Source organism: Festucalex cinctus, chromosome 1 (assembly GCF_051991245.1).
Source record: "Festucalex cinctus isolate MCC-2025b chromosome 1, RoL_Fcin_1.0, whole genome shotgun sequence".
NCBI lineage: Eukaryota > Metazoa > Chordata > Actinopteri > Syngnathiformes > Syngnathidae > Festucalex > Festucalex cinctus.
In genome coordinates, this window is record NC_135411.1 from 25,299,369 (window position 1) to 25,323,536 (window position 24,168).

The following is a 24,168-nucleotide window of genomic DNA, read 5'->3' on the forward strand; positions in this document are numbered from 1 at the left end:
AACACACCAGTCAGCACGAAAGTAAACAGAACAGTCATCTACCTTTTGGAGCAGAAGCTATGTTGTCATCAGTCCCGGATACCGGCAAATTTTAATCCAAGCAGACAGATATTCTACAGGATCTATTTCTTAATTAATCAATTTCTACTTTTCATTCAAATTACTTCATTCACACACTACCCAGCCGCGATGCCCCCACGGAGAGTGATTGACAGGCTGTCACTCGGCTCTCACTCACAGTCACACCGAGTCGGGAATTAAAAGTTGTGACATGCGCCAGTGCCTAGTATGTCCTGTAGACTTATGTAATAATGTATTGTAAATACTCATGTAAAGTTTTGATCGCTTGTTTATGTCTATTTCATACGACGCCGGACACGCCGCTTCTTCGTAGTGTCAAAAATTAACAGTCTACATGCATACGTCGCAAATGTCACTACACATTTTCACTTATGCTCTTTTAAATGGGATAACATAAAAATAAAAATATGCTATGAAATATGGAACTTGAAGATGAAATATGATCACAATGGTGGAAAAAAGAAAAGAAAAAAAAAAAAAAAGATTCCGCATTCACACGAAAGCAACATGATTCAGGATTCAGTTGAAACACCTTGTGGATCATGTAAGTCGCATGTATGGGAGCATTTCATCAACTTGGGGTGAAATTAGTTCCCAAATTAATGATACGGGATTGTTTTTTTTCTTCTCGTCTCGACACCATTCAGACATGTCAAGGAAGAATGCTCAACGTTACTACGCATACGCTAAGGCTAACATAAAAATAACGTTTGCCAAATAAAACATTGACGGCAAAATAAATAGCCTTAGTAGACTTTTACTTTGAAGTTGGCACATTGTGGCGTGATGGCTAGCTTGACTTCCCTTTTAGATGTTTAGGATTTGCGACTTGCGATTTGTTTAGGATTGCGACCAACATCAACGCAACGCTATCCCGAACTCATATTCAATCACTAATTTAGGACGCTAAGAAACCGGTAATTACGCTATCATTGTATGATACGGCAGAAGTCTTGGACATAAGTGGCTACTGGCTATCTGCTACCTGTGCCAATCAATGCCTGGCTGGTAGCTGTAAATAAGTTTGACAGCTGGTGCCTGGCTTACTTTAATTCTTTTTCAATATTCTGGACCAAGGCTACTTTACAATTCACTCTCCATTTTTAAAGGATGGGAATGTGCCTTAAATTGCAGTTTGAGGTCTTTTCATGACATACATAAAAAAGATAAATAGAACTTTGTCTTCATTTATTTTATAAAATACATTTGCCCATTTAAAAAAGAAAAACATTCCACTCACAATGTCAAACATGGCCGTTAAGATTTTAGGAACACAACGTTAAGCCGTTATTTTACACATAGACCATGTATAAAATAAGAATGTTTCTCTCTCATATTGCATGTAAAAGTGTGTTCCTAATTCCTAAACGGTTATTTTAGACATTTTGAATTTCTTTATTTATTTTTTTAATTGGGAAAAAGCGTTTTACAGACTACTGTTAACTGATCCAAAAAACGATTCGATTTGTGACTCAAATCCGTGATCCGATCTGTGGACTTTTGTGATCCGTTGCACCACTAGTTTACAGTATATGGAGCATTTTCATTTTGTTCGGCCATTTGGATTCATTCGGATTACTTCAATCAATCAATCAACTTTATTTATATAGCACCTTTCATACATTTAAAATGCAACTCAAAGTGCTGGACATCCATAATACAATAAAATAAAAGAAAGAAAAAGTCCCCCCATCCCCATGATCGTACCCACAGACACACCCAAAACCCAACAAACACATGAAAACCACAACATGGCGGGGCACAGAAGTACCCTGTAAGGAAAGGCACCCAGGAGGAGTTCATCCACAGTGAGATGGATGAAGACCAAGCATCCCTCTCACTGTGGAGGCTCCCCCATGAGAAAACACTGGAGCTAAAAATTTAATAACTACCAAATAAAAAGATTTAAACATTAAAAGAAAACAGTTAAACACGATAGAAAAAATATGGAATGGGGCGGGATCATTGGAACTGTCCAAGCTCGCACACCCAGTGTGGCTCTGCCATGACATTTCACGAGCGGCAAGTCACACCAACATTGAACCGTATTTACAACTTCATATGGACCAGCATGGGTTAAATATTGCGATCTTGACTCCACTTCGCTCGCTGCCTGTGCTATGTAAGAATGGAGAGCTCATCCTCATTCATTTAACTGCGGCTCGAGCTCTCATTCAAGTGAATGGGAACACACAACCAGGGAAGCAGTGTGCACTCGTGATTTTTTTTTTTTTTTTTTTTTTACAAATCACAAACATTACAAATCCATCCGCAAGTTTTAAATTGTAAATATAGTTCAGCGTTGTAAAACATTACATTTATTGTATATACTGTATTTTTATGACTTTGGTGAAGACCGGCGGCCGCCTCAGCCTCTCTCGCATAAAACAAGGAAATGGGTGTGTGCCACGGCACTGCTTTTTGCGTTGCTGTCAGCCAATCAGATGACAGTGACGACACGGCCCCGTTCGGACCCAGACGACTGGCACTGCAGAACCACTACCGAGAGGGCTCTAAAAAGCAGTTACAACGGAACCACTCGGCCCCGAAAAAGTCCCATGGAGACACTAACGGTGTGGCACCGGTCCAGTGGAAAAACGCCATAAGACCAAGTCCAAATCAAGTCCCAAGTCTTTGACCACAAGTTAAAGTCAAGTCCTCGTCCCTGACCACGAGTCTGACTTGCTCGATAAAGTATTTAAAAGCAAAACCTTCAGATGATCAAAAAGCAGCCCCCCAAATTAATTAGACTGCAACTGGACTCTTGACTCCGCGCTGATGGTGTGTACATCTGTGTGCCACCTTCATGTGAATCATATGCTGCTTTGACATTCACTCCAAGTCGCTTGAGGAAAGGAATAGGGAGATATGGGAGGTGCGTGCTTAGCTTTATAAAGGTAAGGTGAAAAAATAAATAAATCAGAAACTGTTCTTTAACACATTCATTGCCAGACCAGCAAAAAAATGCATAATTTGACTTCTTTTTCCGTCGATGGCAGTGAATGAGTTAATGAGTTTCCCAGGAAGACGGTCGAGCATGTTGTCTGTTTTCACTTACTAACGAGTTGTGCAAGGCTTTCAAGGGATACTTAAAGCGGAGAGTAATCAGACAAGTATCTGCCTTTACACTCCTATTAATATCAGTAATTGCAGAATTCGACTGGGTTTTATGCACAGCGTTCATAATCTCGTTGCTAATGAGCTGAATCTTTTGAGTAAAAATCAGCATGAAATTGTGAGCTGAATAGCTGTTCCATTAGCATTGCAACTATATCAAATAAGTATTAAGGGTTATTCTTAATAAAACCAATAATTCTGGATAATTGTTTGTCAAATAAAGGATGATTGAAATTCTTTGAGCCTTTATACTTTATAAAACCCACCTGTTTTTTCTGCTAGATGTGGATTTGAGCGGCAAACCTTGCATCGCATTTCAGTGTCCTCATTAGCTTCAAGCCATGGCACTATTCAGAAAAAAAAACAAAACTTTGGTTTTGCTCCGGTTCGCTTGGCTGTTTGTTTTGGTGGTAAAACACCAAAGAAGCTGCTCAGTCTTGTTTTTTTAAAAACACATTTCACAATTGCCTCTTTCATTGTGCTTGAAACATGCAGATGAGGTCTCTTACAGGTACGCAAAGGCGTATAGTGACTCACATGACATTTTGCCACAGGGATTTCTGTCGCACATGCATACCAGTTATGTGCACTACTGGTTATAATGCATTTCTTGTATAGTTTTGAAGGTCCAGCAAGGCCATTGTTGGAATGGTCACAAGTCAATCACAGGGCACATTGACAAAGGGCAAAGTTCAGAACAACTATACCATCCATAACTCTAGCAACAATACATGGATAATAATTTGTGAAACTGTGCAGCTTTTATAAAAAAGCAAAATATTGTACAATGTAGAGAATCCATGACTCCATCATTATTTGGTGGTTGAGCTACAGGAGAGGCCTGAATGAGTCTCTGTAGTGTTAGGAGGGTAGGAGCTACATTCGAACAAAGGTTTTGGACTCCAAACTAATGTTCTTGTCAGAAAGTATGGTGGAGGGTTCTGGATTTGGCATTCGGCTTGTCATCCTTAAGGTTATCAAGATATTTTTAGGTTAAGTCAATGCAGACAAAGACAGACCCTCATCCAAAAGCTATGTGTAAAACATATTCGGGATAAACCTTTGGGTGACCTCGCTGGTCCAATGTCAGCGTCAACAGCAACAGGGACTAGACTATGGACTGGTCATAGAAGAGGTGAAGCTATTCCAAAAGAGAATTAGTCCATGACAGGCTTCCCCAATCCTGTCTCCGGCCCTCGAGGACCAGGATTGGGGAGGCCTGGTCAACGATATCGGTGATACATTCAAATTTGGTTAGCCTACCAGTGATCACTAATGTACTAAGCAAATTGAGTGTGTTTTCAGTTTGGTAATTATTATTAGAATGTGAGTTTCATGGAGGAAAGATGATGTATTTCTTGACAATAAAGTATCAGTGCTTTAATGATGTGGATGATGTCACCGCTAATGGCGACCATAGCTTTTGACACAGAATGCCACCATGATGTAAGACAAGACGCCGCTTACCTGCCGGACCCCTCCCCAGGTCCCCCACTGTTTTATGTTAATTCTGCTGAGATGCTGCAGATGCCAAAAGTGTGAAGAAATGGCAACAATTTCAAGATGAGTCATGATGGTAAACTTCCATACAAATCTGGCTCTGTGTACAATGAACTGCGACTGACCCGAGGACTTAGTGATGCAGTCCTCAAAGTTCACAATGTTGAGTTTCATATCCATAAGATCATCCTATGCAATTGCAGCCCATATTTTGGGTGAGTAGCTCTACTTTTAATTACTTTATAATTCAAATTTGGCAAAACTACACTGTACTCTCTCTATATTGAAGTACAAGTACAGAAAAGAATCTGGTGCAAGTACATGTATTGATTCAACTCATTTACTTAAGTCTACAAGTGAAAATGAATGTTTACCTTAAACTACACAAGTACAGTAAAGAATCATTTACTATAATTTTTACTTTTGTAATTTGTATATTTAGTAACTGTACTTTTTTAGTTTATTTCTTTTTAAATATCGGGAGTAAAACTACAAAGTCATCCAAAATATAAATTCTCAAGTAAAGCATAAAGACTTGAATTCTTTGCTCCTCGCCACCATTGTTTATATTAAAGAAAAATAGATAGAAATGTTCACTTGGCTACTAAATGTAAGTTGGCTACTTGTGTCTCTATCCTGGTGTTCAGGGCCCTCTTTCTGCGATGGTCCACCCCAGACCAGAGGGTCTACGTCATACACGGTGTTACACCTCACATAATGCAGCTCTTCATCGAGTTTGCATACACCGACTTCGTGTTGGTGACAGAGGACAACGTCAAGGACTTGTTGATTGCTGCCGATAAATTCAACATGACGGCCATTGTCCAATCCTGCTGTGTGTTCCTGGCAGAGCAGCTTTGTCCGGAGAACTGCATCGGCATCTGGCAGTTCACCAAAAACTGCCACACACCGGATCTTCAGATTAGCGCCTACCAGTACATTCTTTACCACTTTGAGGATGTTGCAGCCTCGGAGGAATTGCCGCTATTCACCGTGCAGGAGTTCTGCGACATTCTGGACAGAGACGACCTCATTGTGAAGAAGGAGAACACAGTTTACGAGGCCATCCTGCACTGGATTGCACACGCGCCAACAGAGCGAGGCAGGAACCTGGCGATGCTTCTGGCGAAAGTAAGTCAACAGCCTGGGAACTTTGTTGGGATCTAGAAATATATGTATTCCTAGATCAATTATCATTATGGTGCGTAAAATTGAATCGCGGGAACTACACTCTTTTTGATTGTTGAAGACATCACAGTCTAAATCCAAAAGGCCTCTTCAGTTCTAAATTTAGGTGGATTGTCTGCCTGTTAATGTCTCTGGTGTGGCTGGTGTAAGACCATTTTGCATAACCACACATTACGTGCACATTAGTGAGCACATTAGTGGCCACTTCGACCCAAATGGGTGAGACATTGAAGGAGGGATGTCGAAAAAATTGTTGTAATTCTGGTTGTCTTTTTTCAGAATTCTAGACAAACCTTTTTTCACCAGCCACACAACAACAAACAATGTGTCCACCCTACCAGATACATGAGACTCCACACCTAAAACTTAAAAGTGAAGAATCCTTTTGAATTATTGGTGAAATGTCTGCAATAACCAAGATGACAATCGATTTAACTTTTGTGGACCACTGGATCAATAAGCCACAACAGTTAAATCCTTGACGCCTTTGGTCGGTATAGCCAAAAGTTAACAAACGGGTTAGTTTACAATCTGTATAGCTCAACTATCGATCTGGCTTGCATTTGTACCACAAGGTAGCAGTAGCTTTATGGTTAAGGTTAGCTCTTTTGGGATCCTTAAAATCCATCCATGCATTTTCTTGACCTCTTATTCCTCACAAGGGTCGTGGGGGGTGCTGGAGCCTATCTCAGCTGGCTCTGGGCAGTAGGCGGGGGACACCCTGGACTGGTTACCAGCCAATCGCAGGGCACACAGAGACGAACCATCCACACTCACAAGCACACCTAAGGACAATTCAGAGCGCCCAATTAACCTGCCACGCATGTCTTTGGAATGTGGGAGGAGACCGGAGTACCCGGAGAAGACCCACGCAGGCACGGGGGAGAAAATGCAAACTCCACTCGGGAAGGCCGGAGCCTGGACTCGAACCCAAGTCCTCAGCACTGGGAGGCGGACATGCTAACCACTCATCAACCATGCCGCCCTTCCTTAAAATATAAAAGAAAAATATATATCATACCGAACAGAGGCAAAAAATAGGACTTGGTGGAAACAAGTCAAACTTGCAACTAGCACAGTGGTTTTCAAACTGTGGTCCCTGGAACCCCATGGGTTGCTTTGGGGTGTGTGTATTGGGGGGGCAGGAAAACAGCTCAATCAATCAATCAATCAATCTTTATAGAGTGCTTTTTATACATGACAATGTTACTCAAATTACTTCACATTATTAAAATCACAATCCTGCAACACCACCGTCCCACCACCCACAAAGACCAAAACACGCATGCAAACATAGACAAGTAAAAAGGTAAAGAGTTAAGAGAGAGTAGATCAGTGGCTCGGTATAGTGTATCGTGTGAGGAAAATTCAATATTCATGGAGTCCTCTGCACCAGAATCAGATCGAAGGCCATGGCCACAGGCCGCCGGCATTGAGCCCCAAGTACAGCGGCGCAGCAGGTGTCTGCATGCAGGAGCCAGAGACCCAAGAGGCGGGACAACGGCCATAGCCCACCACAGCTCACCACAGAGAGCTCCCTCCAAGGAAACATAGATGGCCATTGCTAAAATATAAACAATAAAGACCATGGGGGGGAGGGTGGATAGATTAAAATATATGCCATGTAAAATAGTAAATAGAATGTGCTGGAAAAATGTGTCCCCTGTAAGAGGTACCTTGACCCAAACATGAAATAGCAATCTAGTGAGTAAAACCATGGCCAGGGGAAACCTAGAGGACAAAATAGGTCTGTTGCTATCTTAAATATTAGTCTGTCCACTCTGTAGGTTCGTCTGGGTTTGACCAGTCAGGATTTCATCACCATCAACGTGCTCTCCAATCAGCTGGTGCAGAACAACAGTGAGTGTCTCAACATGGTCGCCTTCGCCAGCCGAGTGATCCACCATATGATGGAAAGCTCTGAGTCTGCATACTGCAACCTGGTGGCCCGACCTCGCCTACCGTCCGCCATCCTTCTGGCTATCGGCGGCTGGAGCGGTGCCAACCCAACACAGTGCATCGAGGCGTACGACGTGCATGCCAACTGCTGGGTCAGTTTTATCGAGGACATGGAGAAACCACGGGCATACTGTGGTGCTGCCTTTCTCAATGACGCTGTCTACTGCCTTGGTGGTTTTGACGGCGCCGAACACTACAACACAGTCAGCCGCTTTGACCTGAACGCACGCACCTGGCAGGAAGTGGCACCCATGCACTCCCGTCGATGCTATGTGAGCGTCACAGTGCTAAATGGCTGCATCTACGCACTAGGAGGCTACGACGGTCGCGTGAGACTAAAGACAGCTGAGTACTACACGCCCGAGACCAACCAGTGGACTCTTATTGCCAGCATGCATGAACTGAGGAGCGACGCCAGCTGCACTACCCTCAATGACAAGGTAGGTGGTTTTGAATTATATTTCATGCGGGCCTACAAGACCATCCAATTTATTTCCAGATATACATTTGCGGTGGTTTTAATGGAAACGAGCCCCTGCAAACAGCAGAATACTACAGCCCTGACACTAACGAGTGGACCATGATGACACCGATGAGCAGCCGTCGCAGTGGTATTGGAGTCATTGGGTTCGCTGATCACGTTTATGCCGTAAGTTAAGTATAACACAAAGGATGATTTAAAGCTTTTTTTAATGCATTGGATACTTTGGCTTGGGCATCTGTTTTGAATGCTGAGCATAGGAAGACTGTAGGGCAGACCGTGGACACGCTGGAGATCAGGAAACATTTTGGCATACACCTGGTGTAACTAGGGAAGGATGTCAGAGAAAGCGAAGTCTAAAACTTGCCTTGACTCAACTCTTGCAGAATAGCAGTTTTTGCGGTTGATGTGGTCCTGATGGCTTCAGCGGGCTATGACCTTCAGCGAATGTGAAGCTCCAACTCCAAGGGGAATCAGTTTATGATTCTGAGCTTTGAGTAGTGACCAAAAGGGTCAAGGATGCCAGTATGAAATTATTTTTTTATTCGACAAAGTGTCCTGAGCGATATGGCAAGAAGTTAGGTCATCATGGGGAGACTCAAAGTGAGTGGCTGCTCCAATACATCCACAGGTGTCTTGGGCATCTATTTTGGATCAGGAGCATGCCCACTCGGGAGATGGACCTTGGGGTAGACTCTGGCCTCTGAACATCTAAGGACTAGGAGAGATGGCTAGAGACAATACATCTTTGACATCTGCACTTAGACAGCTTCACACAGACAGATGAGTGGTAGAAAAAGGCTGGATGGACAACAGTGATTTTTTTGTTTTTGTTTCTCCGATGTTGAAAGTTTACAGAGCAGCTTCAAAATTAACTGAAATCTTGTCAGTTAATTATGCTTTTTCCTCCCCAAGGTCGGAGGCTATGATGGTCAAACTCGTCTGACCAGCGCCGAGGCTTACAATCCGCAGACCAACAACTGGATCATCCTGGCCCCCATGGGCTGCCCCCGGAGCAACTTTGGCATCGAAGTCATCGAGGACCGCCTCTTTGTGGCCGGGGGGTTCAACGGGGTGTCCACCACCAAGCTGGTAGAGTACTATGACCTCACCACAGGTCTGTGGTCTCCGGCCAGCGACATGCTGATCTCACGAAGTGCTTTGACTTGCTGCGTGATGTCAGGATTCTACAACATGGCACACTATGCCATGCTCCGGAATGATCTACCGGCGCTACTTCTAGAGGATGAGATGGACACGGAGGATGATGTCTAGATACTGGAAAAACCTTGAAATAAACTGATAAATGAACCTGAAAATTGCCTCAATGGCGAAGAATGGAAGTAGTGAAAAAGGACAACAAAGGCGACACTGATTGCTATTGTTTTCTAGTTTATTTGTCTTTGCTCTTCAGTGTGAGTCAGAGTTTGATGTAGTTTTCCATCCACTGGTCAATAAAGACTTTTTGTTATGAAATGACTATAGTCCACCTTTGGCTTTCTTTGGCTTGAAACCATAACCACTTTAAAACTAACCCTAGATTATTACGTCAACCTCAGCTTGAAACACTGACCCAGGCTGGAAAACAAACTTTAAAATTCGAGTTCTCCCTTTAAAACAACCTGGCTTGAAACCCAGATTTGGTAACCCAACCCTGGCTGGGAACTAATTTAAAATCCTAACCTAGAATTGAAACACTAATTTGAAAAGCACTAACATTTATTTAAAAAACAACTTAGACTGGAAACCCACCCAAATTGAAACAAGAATCTTGGCTTGAAACCCAAACTCTTGTTTGGAATGTCTAATCCTTGCCTGAAATCTTATTTTTAAACCCTAACCAGACCTTGAAACTCAAACTGTAAACCCTATTTGAAACTCTTACTGGAAATTAGGGCTGGGCAATAAATCGAATTAATTCGATACATCGTCATTTTAAAAAATCAAATCGTCGAAAAATTGTTTAATCGGGAAATCGAGTTTTGTCTTCTGGATTATTAAAAGCTGTTGTTCTTATGTTCCATTACATCCAAATGCTTTTATGTGTTGTAATTTTGCACAAGTGGCAAGACATGTTTATAATAGCTACCAACTACTTAATTGTGGCATTTAAGCACAAACTATAAATGTTAAGTTTATGTAAAAACTGATCTAGAATCAGTATACTTTACTGGTGTCTGAACATTTTGCACAGGAATTATTTTTGAACAAATGAAAGCTTTAAATAAACATTTGTGGGATTTATTAGATTAAAATCGATTAAAATCGTAATCGCCCTGAATGACTGCAAAAATCGTTATTTTTTTTGGCCATATCGCCCATACTGGAAACCCAAACTGTCTTGAAACCCTGATTTGACAACCTAACTTTTGTTTGAAATCTTTAATCCTTGCCTGAAATCCTTGCCTTGTTTTGAAACTTTAACATCGCTCAACAGCTTTAAACCTTAATTTGAAATCCTAACTTCAACCATTTTCTGAACCGCTTGCTCCTCACAAGGGTCGCTGGGGGTGCCGGAGTCTATCCCAGCTGGCTATGGTCAGAAGGCGGGGTACACCCGGAACTGGTTGCCAGCCAATCGCTGGGCACACAGAGACAAACAACCATCCATGCTGAAATCCTAACTTGAATACCAAAATTAAAACATGAACTTGATGAAACCAAATCCCTAATTTAAAAACTCTTATCTTTATTTCAGATCCTAACGATTGTTTAACTTTCAACCTGGTGTGAAACCGGAATTTGACACCCTAACCATAACACTAACTCTGGCCTCAAATCCTAATCTTTTTAAACCCTAACTCTGCCCAGAACAAATAAATTTGACAAATAAATAAATATATATATGTATCTTGTGATATCTAAAGCAGGCAACCCTCAATAAATGCTCATGAATATTTAGTCAAAATGCAGGCAAAACTATGATGTGATGTGTTTCTTCATTTTAAAGCATTGGGACTTTAATGATGTGGATGAGGTCACCGCCGTAGTCATTGCTGTCTTTTGTCACAAAATCGTACCATGATGCTATCGCCCATCACCACCCCCGCTCTACTTCTCCACCTAGTCATCCCCCACGTCTCTTCCATGAGCCCCCATTGCTCGGACCCTGGGGCCGACGCTCAGCCACACTATGAAGACACGCCAACACCTTAAAGATGAGTTCCGATGGTCCGTTGGCATGTGGCCAACTGCAGCATCTCACCAAAGGTCTCAGCGATGCCATCATTGCGGTGGAAAACACCGAGTTCCACATCCATAAGATCATCCTTTGCAACTGCAGCCCCTACTTTGGGTGAGTTGGAGGGAAACGTCTACAGATAAAGATTATGGACCTTTTCAATTCAAGTTGACCTTGTGTGTGTGTCTCCTGGTTGTTCAGAGCCCTCTTTCTGCGCTGGTCCACCCCAGACCAGAGGGTGTATGTCATACGTGGTCTGACGGCCCAGTTAATGCAGCTCATTGTCGATTTTGCATACACCGGCACCGTGTCGGTGACAGAGGACAATGTGAAGGAATTGTTGATCGCGGCCGATGAGTTCAATATGATTGCCATTGTTCAAACCTGCTGTGCGTTTCTATCAGAGCAGCTCAGGCCGGAGAACTGCGTGGGCATCTGGCAGTTTACCAGGAACTATTATGTTCCCCAGCTGCAGCTCGAGGCCTACCAGTACATCCTCTACCACTTTGAGAACGTAGCTGCGTCGCACGAGCTCCGACGGCTCTCCCTGCAGGACCTGTGTGATATCCTGGACCGGGACGACCTGATTGTGAAGAATGAGAACACGGTGTTCCAAGCCATCCTACACTGGATCGCATACGCGCCCTGTGAGCGAGGCAGGAACCTGGCCGTGCTGCTTGCTCGGGTGAGTGGAGCAAACTTACTGGCACCTTTCGTCGCTCTACTAGTAACAAAAATTCTACAAGAATTGTTATCTGGTAGAAGCACCACTTCAGTTTTAGGGCTTTTGTATCCATGGCTTTAAACTCCAAATTGAAAGCCTAACCCTGTCTGGAATTGCTCTACTAATCTAGTTGGAATAAGAATAGAAACATTACAAACGTGAAATAAAAATCTTAACCTGTGTTTAAAACCCTAACCCAGACTTGAAACTCTAATTGGAAACTAACCATGGTTTAAATCCAAACCATGACTTCAGACAGACAGTTTTGCAACAGATAGTTTTACAATCATAGCAACCTTAAACAGTATGTCAATTGTCAAATCTGGAGGACATGGTTTAGAACTGCACTCAATAGGCGTTTTTCCACCGCTGGAACTTTTGGAGAACTTTTCAGTTTACCTTGGTAAAATTCAGTTTTCGCGTTTTTCCACCAACAACTATTACCAGGGTAATTAAATTCCCCAGGGGGCATCCAAGTACTATCCCAGCAGCAGGGTCTTGCTGAGCCAGGCAGGAACTTTGAGGGGGTGGGCTGCAATGGCCACGGCTGATTGGTCAAATTTGGGGGCATTGTTTTTGCATCAGCTGGACTCAATCAAACTCATTTGAATTAATTACCGAGAACTACAAGACGGTGTGGAAACACAAATCATAAATTCCCCGCGGAACTTTTACCACCAAGAACTCCCTTTACCCAGACCTCAAAGTTCCTTGGCTTGTTAGTGGAAAATCGCCTAATTTAACACTTTGTCTCCTTGTGTTCTGTCTACTGGGCAGGTCCGCCTGGCTATGACCAGTGAGGAGTTCATCGCCGGCAACGTGCTAACTAATCAAATGGTACAGAACAACAGTAAGTGTGTGGACATGGTCGATTTCGCCTCTCGAGTGATCCGTCACATGAAAGCCAACTCCATGTATGGATTCTGCAATATGGTCGCCCGTCCTCGTCTGCCTTCCGCCATCCTTTTGGCGATAGGCGGATGGAGTGGCGTCAACCCCACGCAGTGCATCGAGGCGTTTGACATCCATGCTAACAGTTGGGTCAGTCTTTTGGATGATATGGACCAACCGCGGGCGTACTGCGGTGCCGCGTTTCTCAACGATGCCATCTACTGTTTGGGTGGCTTTGACGGCACAGAACACTACAACACAGTCAGCCGCTTTGACCTGAACAATCGTACCTGGCAGGAAGTGGCACCCATGCACTTCCGCCGCTGCTATGTGAGCGTCACAGTGTTAAATGGCTGCATCTATGCAATAGGAGGTCACGATGGACGTGTAAGACTAAAAACAGCAGAGTATTACACACCTGAGACCAACCAGTGGACTCTCATTGCCAGTATGCAAGAACAAAGGAGCGATGCCAGCTGCACCGCTCTCAATGACAAGGTGGGTCAACCAACCCGTGATGATTTTGATTGATACCAAATTTGAACCACACCCATCTATATAGTATAATACTGATTGTGTTACTAGTCTATGAAGAATTCATGGCATGTGGTCGGATCAGTGCATTGATGTTTGATGGCAAATGGTAGCACTTCCAGGAATTTTTAGAAAAGCCAGCTACCGAAGTCAGTTTCACTTAGTATGAAATTTAATAGCAACTCCATCATGAGTAGACCCACAAAGTCAAGAACTCATGCCTGAAAATGCACAAGAGGTCTGCCAATTTGGTTCAAAGCAGCCATTTTAGGGTATTCTCTTTGAGTTCTTCATTGGTCAACTTTCCAGAGATTTATTCCCATAGCTGCTTAAATTTGAACCACATTTATTGATATGGGTGATTCCCCATTGATAAGAATTTTAGCCAGCAAATCATGGTAGAAAAGTTGGGAACCTTTGCAACGAGTCACTAATCATCCCCATTTGGTTGCAGGTTTACATTTGTGGAGGTTTTAATGGAAATGAGTCCCTGCAAACGGCGGAATATTACAGCCCAGAGACCAACCAGTGGATGGCCACAGCCCCCATGAGCTGCCGTCGCAGTGGCATTGGAGTCATCGGGCATGGCGGCCTTGTGTATGCAGTAAGTGGAAGGCTGACACCCATATATGATGCTATTAAATTGAGGAATTTGATTTATAAGCGACTCAAGTTTTAATCCTTTTGTTCTTGAAGGTTGGAGGTTATGATGGTGATGACCGCCTGGCTAGCGCCGAGGCCTACGACCCCGACACAGACACCTGGATCATGTTGCCCCCCATGCAGTGCCCCCGAAGCAACTTTGGCATTGAAGTGGTGGAGGATTGTCTCTTTGTGGCTGGCGGCTACAACGGTGTCTCCACCACCAACCTGGTGGAGTACTACGATCTGAAATTTGGCATGTGGTCTGCAGCCAACGACATGGGGATCTCTCGAAGTGCTCTGAGCTGCTGTGTGATGTCTGGCTTGCCCAACATTGCCCAGTATACAATGCTTCGTAATGACCTGCCTTTGCTCCTCTTGGAGGACGATACAATTGATATGGAAGATGAAGTATAACAAAACTGGAGTGACTGTGTGCGAACAAACTACTGAAAAAAAATCTAAAATCATACCCACACACTGATAGTTTTCCTTTGAGTGAAAGATTGTAATAATTGACTGAAATAAATTATGACAAATTTTTGTAACAATTGGCTTCAGACTCGATAGACATCTGGATTACCAAAAGATTACTCTTTGGAGTGTACCACTCGTCTAAGATTTAAATTTATAACTTACATTTGTAAATTCAGACCATTTGTCAGTTTAAAACTTACATTTCTCTCAACCAATTCAAACCATTCAACATCAAAACATTCTGCTTTAGGAAACATGCAATTTTTTACATTCCACATTCAAACATTTCCACAAAATAAGTGACTGGACAGTACTACAAATATGTAGACTTGTGTTGATGATCGCCATAATATTATATACACAGCACGTTCAAATTTCTTAAATGCCTGATTTTTTCCATTGTGGAGTGACAGATGAAGAATCTCTTATGCTAGTTTCAGACCAAACTTATGCATGTCTCACATGCTTTTGTTCGCGAGGGAACTACATGCTTCGAGCAGAGAAGAGGAGGGGCTTCACCTTTTTCGACATAAAAAAACAAACAGTTCAAACATCTCTACCAATTTGGTAACCAATGGTTGTTATCATTACTGTGGCTGCTGAATACTATCTTAGTTGGCAGTTCAACAGCTATAAACAAACCTAAACATTCACCAGATATGCCAACTTCCTCGCTACAATATTTTCCAAACATGACTGTTAAAGACACGACACCATGAAAAGTTCACATTTGCAAAGCCTGGCGAAATGGGCAAAACAGCCTTTTTTTTTTTTCTTTTGGTATGCAACCGCGCCTGACCACGTGCATTGCATTTACTATATATGGAAACGTGCCACCAGAAACGGTTAGCTTGTGTTCAGTCTGATCACAGCATTAAGATTTTTAAAAAAATTCTCATGCATGTACCAGGCCTAAGTTAGGTAAAAACAAACCAACAGGGTAAGCGTATGATATGGCATATATTTACCGTCCTCTTCCTTCTGAAGATCGGCGGTTTTGACGGTGACAGCTTGGATGCTCTTACCTTCCATGCAGTGTCCATGCAGTAACTTTGGCATCCAGGTGGTTGATGTCCGTCTGAAGATCGGCGGTTTTGACGGTGACAGCTTGGATGCTCTTACCTTCCATGCAGTGTCCACGCAGTAACTTTGGCATCCAGGTGGTTGATGTCTGCGTCTTTGTGGCAGGGGGCAACACGGGCGTGTCGGCCACCAACCTGGTGGAGTACTACGATGCCCACAAGGCCACATGATTCCCTGCCTGCAACATGGCCGTCTCTCAGAGTGCGCTCAGTTGCTGCGTAGTATCTGGCTTAGCAGACATCGGCCATTTTGTCACGCTGCGCAGCAAACTGCCTTGGCTTCAATTGGAGGAAGTGGCTCTGGAAATGGAGGATGAATAATAAGCAGTGATATGTAAAGGAAGGGAATAAAAGTCCACCAGAGGAAATGACACACAAAATTACGGTGTATGCTGCCTTCCTCACGTTGATTTTATTCATCTAAAAACTCTTTCATGGTCTAACACACACAAACTAAAGGAGCCTGCGGGGGACGCGTACATCATCCCACACACAAAAAACAGTGACATCATCAGCGGGCTGGGGGGGGGGGGGGGGGGGGGTCCGAGGGACGGGGGGCTTCAGAGGGTGCGCGAAGGACAAACGTCTTGAATTGCATGACATCATTTCGCACTAATATGATAATATATCTTCGGCGGTGCCAGGCATGAGAGGGGCCATAATCCGCCCGACGACCGCTTGAGATGAGAAGGGGGGAATAAAAATGAAGAAGGGGGGAAGAGGAGGAGAAGTGGAGCTGTGAAGGTTATTTCCGACATTACTCCTCAGCCAGGAGGAGAAAGCAGAACGTCAGCGACGTGGCGCTAAGTAAAGATGGTCAGTCGTGCTCCTTTTCTTTTCATTTTTCATCCCCGGGCAACAAGGTGAGACGGGGAGAGCAGTACTCCCAAGGTGACTGGGAGAGAAGATATAGCGAGAAAAATGAGGGATAAAGTAGACATGTGGAAAAGCGCAAGTTGAAGAAACAAGCAGTCAGAAAGACAAATGGGGGAAAATGTTGGGTGGAAAAAGCAAAAATTTGAGAGGAGGTAGGTGCAGAAATAAACATGAAAAACAGACAAAACGACCAGGTTGCTAATGAATTTCTGCCTCATTAAAATACCCAATTATTTTCAATAAATGAAAGCATTTAAATAGATTTTTTTGGTCTGATTTTATTTAGCAATCTGGTAAATGAGATGATGAAAAACCTGAGAATGTCATGTTTTGGTTTTATGGGGGGTGGGATTTTGTTTTCTTTTGGTGTTTTTGGTTGTTTGTCATGTGTTCCTTGTCTCTTCCCTTGTCCCGTTATGTCAAACCACGTCCACCTGAGTGTTTCTTCCCTTCCCAGTGTATCCACCAATCAGCTTCCCTTGCCACTTGTGTCTTGCCCAGCTGTGTCTAGTCATTGTCAATTAGCCTGTGTGTATTTAGTCACCTGTTTTCCGTTCGGTTCTTGTGGAGTCACTGTGCCTGTTCATGTTCATGTCCCTGTTTTCCATGCCATGCCTTGTGTTTGTTTTTGATCTTGTTAATTTTTTCCATAGTCCCTTGTTTACATTTTTTGTTAATTAAATCCCCTTTTTTTACTTGCATCCCTGCCTTGCCCTGTTTTTTGTTGCCCCCTGCATTTGGGTCCTGCCTCCAACACCGCCACATCGTGACAGAGAATTAAAGAAGTCTGCAGAAAAGAAGAAAAACAGTCATCGGAAAAGAGAAGTGATTGGGGAAAAAAATGGTCAAAAGTACAAAATTGAGACGAGGAAGATGAAGGGATTAGCCAGGAAGACTCACTTCCAAAAGTTTTATCACACACACACAAAAAGATGATAGCAAAAAAAAAAAGAGAAACAAGGGCCATTAAATCTGGAAAAAAAGAAAAATAAATTACATTTTTATAAAATGAAAAGGGAGATGTAGAAATTACCAAGAAAATTTAAAAAAAAAAAGAAAATCTGAGTTGTATGATGCAATAATTGACAAGCCAACAAAACAATTTTATATTTTTCCCCCCCAATTTTAGCCCCCCCCCCCACCCCTACCCCCCCCCCCAAAAAAAAACAAAAAAACAAAACAACAACCAAATTCAATGTCAACAAATTACTATAACTACCTAGAATAATTTTTAAACAGAAAACAAAAACCATCAAGCAACTAATTAAATAAGTTCAAATATGCATATTGTACGAAACTTTTATTTTCTGGAGTTGTGTGAAAAATAACATACAATTTGACACATGGAAAAAACGTCATCTTAAAAATATATATATAAAACTCAAGGACAAAAAAGAAATCGAAAAGGAAAGACTTGAACCTTGGAGACGATACGATCTCGACTGTCAATATCAATACAACAAAAACACCTGCTGTTGCCTCTGTGGAAATTACTGACATTTTGAGAAAAGAGGTGCTAGCAGATCGGCTAGCTAAGTTAGCTTAAAAGTTGTGTTGTTTCCTCGGCTTTTTTAATAAATTGGTAGAAGGTAAACGTCGCTGAATAAACCACTGATATATTACTTGATAGCTGATAGCCCATACACGCCTGTGCAAACCACAGGGCGGCCATCTTACTCCTCCCATCTCGCGAGCAGACTACGTATATGTACTGATTAGACATATACAGCTCGTAGGCTATTAGTATAGGGCTAGGGGTTGTGGGGGGTGTCGGGATGGTCACTATTTTAATTTTGAAAAGGCTTTGTCAAGGGTTGCGCGTTTGACCTCGGGTAACATGCTTTTTTTATTTTCAGTTTTTTTTTTTTTTTTACTGTCTTAGAATAAAGACAATAAATTGAACCTCCACTACTTTAGGGGGCAGTGGCGCTGTCATTGGCAGAGTGTGTGCAGGGAGCATTCGCTCGGTGGTGTAGGGGTTTTGTTTGCACTGAGCATGCTCGTTTTGCACACAGCACAGAGTATGAAGTGTAGGCACGAAGTGTAGCAGACCCTCAAGTGACACCATGAAAAAATACTTAACAGGGATGAGAAGAGAGGCGGAGAGGGACGGTGATAAAGAGACAAACGAAAGTCGCCCGAAAGCTAAGACGAGGAAATATGACGAAGTGTATGTGGGGGTTGGGGTGGCGCGAGATGTTTTCTTCTTCCTAGGGGGGGCATGACAGAAAATAATTGAGAAGCACTGATTTAAGGCAAGTTGTAAAATGTTAACAAATTTAAAACATCATAAATCATGCTGTTGCTACTAAGTACGGTCTCAAATGTTCTCCAATTTCGATACTGTAAATGTATAGGATGGTATGCCAAGAAACGTTTCTTAGGAGGAGTAATATGGCGGCCTCGTGGCTTCAAAAGTCTTGGCCTATCGGATAGGTAATATATACAGATCAGTGGAATAGACTGAGATGGCTGGTCATCCACGAGCACATTTCCTTCCATTCGTGATTTCAAGCTAACAGTATTCTACAGACAGCTACCTTGAGACTTAACATGTCAATATGCTAGAATCTCGCCCACCTTCATCCTTCTCTTCCTGCTTTTGGACATTCTTTGAAAGTCTGACCAGTTTGTCCCTATCACAAGTCAACCAGTGGAAACAAAACCAGTGATTAGCGTATATGCTAACGTCCACTTAGCAACAACATCTTAGTTTTTGTTCTTTTTGCGCCTGAACGCTCATCTACATAGTTGCCAGTTTGTCTCTAACAACCAGAGGGGTGGGGGGAATCATGATTGACATGTTCCTCCAAACCCGCTGGCAACTCTCCAAGTCTACTTTATGTTTTTATGCTTCTGTTAGCAACTCTTCTGCCTCACTTCTGTATTCATGCTCCTGAACACACTTCCACAGTTACTCGTGTCTCTCCCTAACAACCAGAGGGGAAATAAAAACAAGTGAGATAGCCATGTAGAGAAGTTAGCAGGTCTCTCCGCTAGCAACTCTCCTGCCTTCATCCCGTGTTTTTTCATGCTACTGAACACACGTTTGTTTTAGCAGCGGGGGGCGGGGGTAAAGCAGATTAACTTGGCAAACCAACTTGCAAGCACTGTTTTTTTACGCTTCACCTAGCGACACAGTTTCAAGTGTGTAGCTCGAGCACAGGAAAAAAATGGACGCTAGCTTCGCAGGTTAAGTTAGCAACTCTTTAGTGATTTTGGTCAAAACATCAGTCAAAACTATTTCTACCGTTTTTTCTTGATTCTGTTCTGAGAGATTTCAAGCTGTGTTGAAACTTGCACACGCATTACGATCACTGTCAACCTCTCCGTGCAGGAGGCTACTGTTTTGGCAGCAGCAGAATGCAAACGACGTCAAGATAATCGGATGGAGCCACTGGTGGCTCAGCGTGCGAGCTTGGCCACGTTCTCATTTGGCTCGACTTTGCGGACGGCTTGTTCTGATGAAGAAAACAAAAAAAGGACAATTCAACACTTAACGTTAAGTTACTTAGTTCAGAATGTAGTTTACAACTCAAGGGCAGATCTTAAGTTCAAACCCCAATTTGAAACCATTAACTCTCATTTGGAGCCCTCATATTGAAGTGTAACTGATAACCCTAATTTGGAAACACCAATCTTAGCTTGAGACACTAAAATTGTAACCCTAACCTTGAACTGAAACCCTGACTATTGTTGGAAACCTCAACTCCACCTTAAAAACCTAACCTGAATTTGTAACAAAAGTTGAAACCCTAACCCATGCTTGAAACCCCAATTCTGGTTACAAAACCTCAAACCAGTTTTCAATCTTCAACTGTCTTTAAACCCTAATTTAAACCCCTAATACTGTCTTGAAATCCGAATTTGAAATGCTAGTTTTTTTGTTTATTTTTTTAACACAACAGCAAAGACAAAAATATATCCAAAACATAGGGGAAGATGTAAAAATGTGTGTCATTTCATTAACCCATGGCCTGCTGTTCTGTGCTGCATGTTAATTGGCCGGTTTGCATTTTAAGGGCGTGGCTGAGCAAAAGGTCAATATACTATGTATGGGACACCAAGAGTGAACATTGAAAGCCAGTCACTTACAAATAGCAAAGATTAAAGACCATAAACTCAGAAAAACAAAACAAACAAAAAAACACGACCAATTTGTTTTTTTTTTGCTGCAGTAAGGAAGCATTACATGTTGACATGTATTTTACATGTAGTTTACATGTCATTTACATTTTATTGGCATGTCAATTACAGTACCAAAATGAGCTCGCGGGAGCCTCTGCGGCTTCACCTTGATATGTTAAGACTCCGTCAAAAGTGAGCAGTCGCCTGCTGTCCGAGCCGTCATGTGACTTTTGTCAAAAAAGGCATTCCAGTCATGGGGACTGGTGGTCTGAGGGGCTCTGCTTCAAGAGGGGGGGGAAAAAGACCCCCCCCCATTTGCCCTCTTTGCTGCATGTTCATCGTCCATCCCTGGCGAAAATGTTCTCTTCACACAAAATTCGGAACCTTTGGTCCACATTTTTTTTTTTTTATATATATATAAAAATACAATAAATGTTCTTTTTATGCAGCAACCCCACCAACAGACCCCGTTTCAGTATAAATATGAAAGAAAAGCAAAACTATTCTACTGTGCAAGTGACAATAAACAAACACATTTTGACACTTGAGGATCCAGGGTGCGGAGGTATTTTTCCTTTTTCTTTCTTTCTTTTTTTTCTTTTTTATTTTTTTTAACAAACTGCAAGTCATCAAATGGACTAAAAAGCCGCCGTCGAAATGCGCCATGAGCGTAGAAAATTTGCATGACACATTGCTACCTGTTCCTGGAAAAGAGACACCCCTCACTGGTTTGTGTGTTTTCAACAAGCTGCCATTTTGCTGCAGTGCATGGAAAGATATGTTGCTTTGTTTTTCTACAAAATGTCCAAATAAAAGTAAGGAATTCTGCATTAAAGACATTTTTTGTTCACTGTAAATTCTCAAAAAGGTTGAACTTCGACAACCCAAACAGGTGGCATCGGCGGAAAAGCTTTCAAATTTAGTGTCGGCCATCTGCCTGAAGGGCCTGTCTCACTGGGAGTAATGTGAGAATGAAGCTTCATGAGGCACTTGTGATATGTTTTGGCTCCTCTAAATGATACTCTTGGTTTAAAGATAATGGATAGTGCAATGGAAATTGATTTCATTTCCATTACAGCTTTAAACCAAGAGTGTCATCTAGAGGAGTCAAAAAATATCACAAGTGCTTCATGAAGCTTCATTTCCCTATCACTACTTACTGTCCATGTCTCCCGTTGACGACTCAAGTCTCTGATAGTCGCGGAGACGTCGGCGACCTCTCCTGGATAAAATGGCTCGCCAGGAAATGAGGGTAAATTCAAGCATGATTCGATTTGATTCAGTTCAATTTTTTTCTGGGAGCTATTGCACAGGTCTTGGAGACGCTGCACAGACTAATTCTACGACTGGGGAGACATCTCCATAAGACCTGCTGAAGACAAAGGAGACATTGCGGAGACGTCTCAGCTACTCCATCGCCTGATCGTATATTATTAGGTACCCGTATCCGGTCAACCCACATTCGGCCGTCTATCTACGATACCATACATAATGACCTGAACCATTAAACGTTTTTCCAATTTGTGAGTAAATTGAGACGGGATCGTCATTATTTCAGAATTCATACTTAGCAGAACTTTTCTCATTGGTGGTGTTCCGTTAGCTTAAGTGGATGGCTTGGCTCAATAACTGTTGGGGAAAAATTGGTCAAGGAACTAACATCCGGATATCTGTATCCGAATGGGGCTAATTTGGGGCAGTTTCTCTTGTCCAAGCTCTGAAATTTACCCAAAATGGCTGACTTCCTGTTAAATTTTGGACATGGGTACTGGAGACTTTTTCCTGTGTCCTGTTATGATAAATGTCCTTTAAATTTTGTGTTGTTTGGTTAAGAGTGGTGGCCAGTATTTTTTTTTTTTTCAACAATAGACTAGACTAGAATGGAGTTATGTCCCGCACTTAGTTCCTAGTCAGAATTCCTTAAAAATGGCCGACGTTCGGTTCAATCTTGAATGTGGGACCTCAAGACTTTTTATGCATCTTGTTATGATCACTGAATTTCATGTCGATCAGTGGACTTGGTGGCGGGAGGCACCCTTGTCGGTGTTCACCCCCAAATGAGCGCTTTGACACAAAATGGCCGACTTCCTGTTCAATTTTCATACATTTGTCGGCATGCATTTTGGGGACTCGTGAAACACGTTTCACCGAGATGGAAGTTGAAGTTCATGTTCCCCAAAAAGGCGAGTGATTGGTCGGAAGTGCTCTTCTTTGTTGATTGTAGTGTGCGCCGACAAGCATGGATATTGCTCAAATCAACGCATGTGGTTTTGCCTTCACACGTGAGTCTGCATCCTCTGAGTGTGTCTCTGTGAGTGGTCAGAAGGGGGCGATGAGTACGAAAAGCGGGTGGCCGTGCCGTACTTCCCCAGCCCCGCTTCGGGGCTCTGCTGCCCTTGTCCGCTCCCTGGTCCCGTAGGATACATCTCGTAGGACGGCCCCTCCTCTATGGGTGGCGCGAAAGCCATGCGGTAGCCGTGGTACTGCGAGGGGTAACCGTAGTTGTCGTAGGCCAGCTGGGTGTTGGAGTCCAGCAGCCCGCATTCCGGGTAGTCCCCTGGCGGGTTGGCCGCTGCCTGCTGGGCGGAGGCGGCGGCCCGGGACAGGGTACTGAACTGGGCGTATGTGGAGTGGGACATGCGGGAAGGGGGACGCGGGTCATAGCAGCCGGCCCGGGAGCCTGGAACCCCACTGGGGGGGACCGCGCCGCTGGGGGCGGAAGTCGGGGCGGCGGACACGGCGCTGCTGCCGCTACCACCGCCCGCCCCGTTGTTGGTGTTCGGGGAGCGGAAGTCTCCCTGGTAGTGGACGACACGGGACTGAGGGCGAGCCTCGTCGTGGGTGGTCGCTCGCACGTTGTAGTAGCCGTTTGTCGGATCCTGAAATCACAAACACAAATATTAGCCTCCGAAAGCTAAATGAAGACTTGAAACCCAAATCTTGAGTTTGAAAGCGTAACCCGACATTGGAACCCCAATTTCAAACTGTAGCTTGTAACTGTGTCACAAGCTTGAACTCTAACACTGCTAAAGCCCTAATTTTAACCGATAACCTGAGTTCGAAACACTAATACTAGAATCACAACCTAACCCTGGTTTGAAACCTGAATTTGAAACCCTAATCCCGCTTTAAAACTTATATTGCATATATTGAAACACTACTTTGGAACTGTAACCCTGACTTGAAACCCTAATTTGAAACTTGAAATTCTATCTCTCGTTTGAAACCCTAATGTTCAGTTGAAATTCCAACTCTAGTTTGAAGCGCTAACTTGGAAAGACTAACTCTGACTTGAACCCCTAATTTG

The 24,168-nt window shown here is 43.1% G+C and overlaps 3 protein-coding genes across 6 annotated transcripts in view; 2 read left to right on the forward strand and 1 right to left on the reverse strand.

Annotated features, from left to right (window-relative positions):
* The first annotated feature begins 4,736 nt into the window (after positions 1-4,736).
* LOC144019886 (kelch-like protein 10) lies at positions 4,737-9,601 on the forward strand. The gene is made up of 5 exons (XM_077523086.1): positions 4,737-4,913; positions 5,346-5,829; positions 7,674-8,285; positions 8,345-8,494; positions 9,242-9,601. The coding sequence occupies exons 1-5, from the start codon at positions 4,762-4,764 to the stop codon at positions 9,599-9,601; spliced, it is 1,758 nt and encodes a 585-aa protein (XP_077379212.1). The 5' UTR covers positions 4,737-4,761.
* A 1,883-nt stretch (positions 9,602-11,484) lies between these two features.
* LOC144020043 (kelch-like protein 10) lies at positions 11,485-14,834 on the forward strand. Its single transcript, XM_077523120.1, has 5 exons — positions 11,485-11,621; positions 11,709-12,192; positions 13,009-13,620; positions 14,111-14,260; positions 14,353-14,834. The coding sequence occupies exons 1-5, from the start codon at positions 11,485-11,487 to the stop codon at positions 14,713-14,715; spliced, it is 1,746 nt and encodes a 581-aa protein (XP_077379246.1). The 3' UTR covers positions 14,716-14,834.
* A 3,182-nt stretch (positions 14,835-18,016) lies between these two features.
* Positions 18,017-24,168, reverse strand: part of kirrel1b (kirre like nephrin family adhesion molecule 1b) — a 92,293-nt gene continuing 86,141 nt past the window's right edge. For all 4 annotated transcript variants that reach the window (XM_077525533.1, XM_077525541.1, XM_077525549.1 and 1 more), the window contains exon 15: positions 18,017-23,740. In XM_077525533.1, coding sequence (XP_077381659.1) covers positions 23,138-23,740 — 603 coding nt within the window. In that variant the 3' untranslated portion in view covers positions 18,017-23,137. The remainder of the gene's footprint in view (positions 23,741-24,168) is intronic.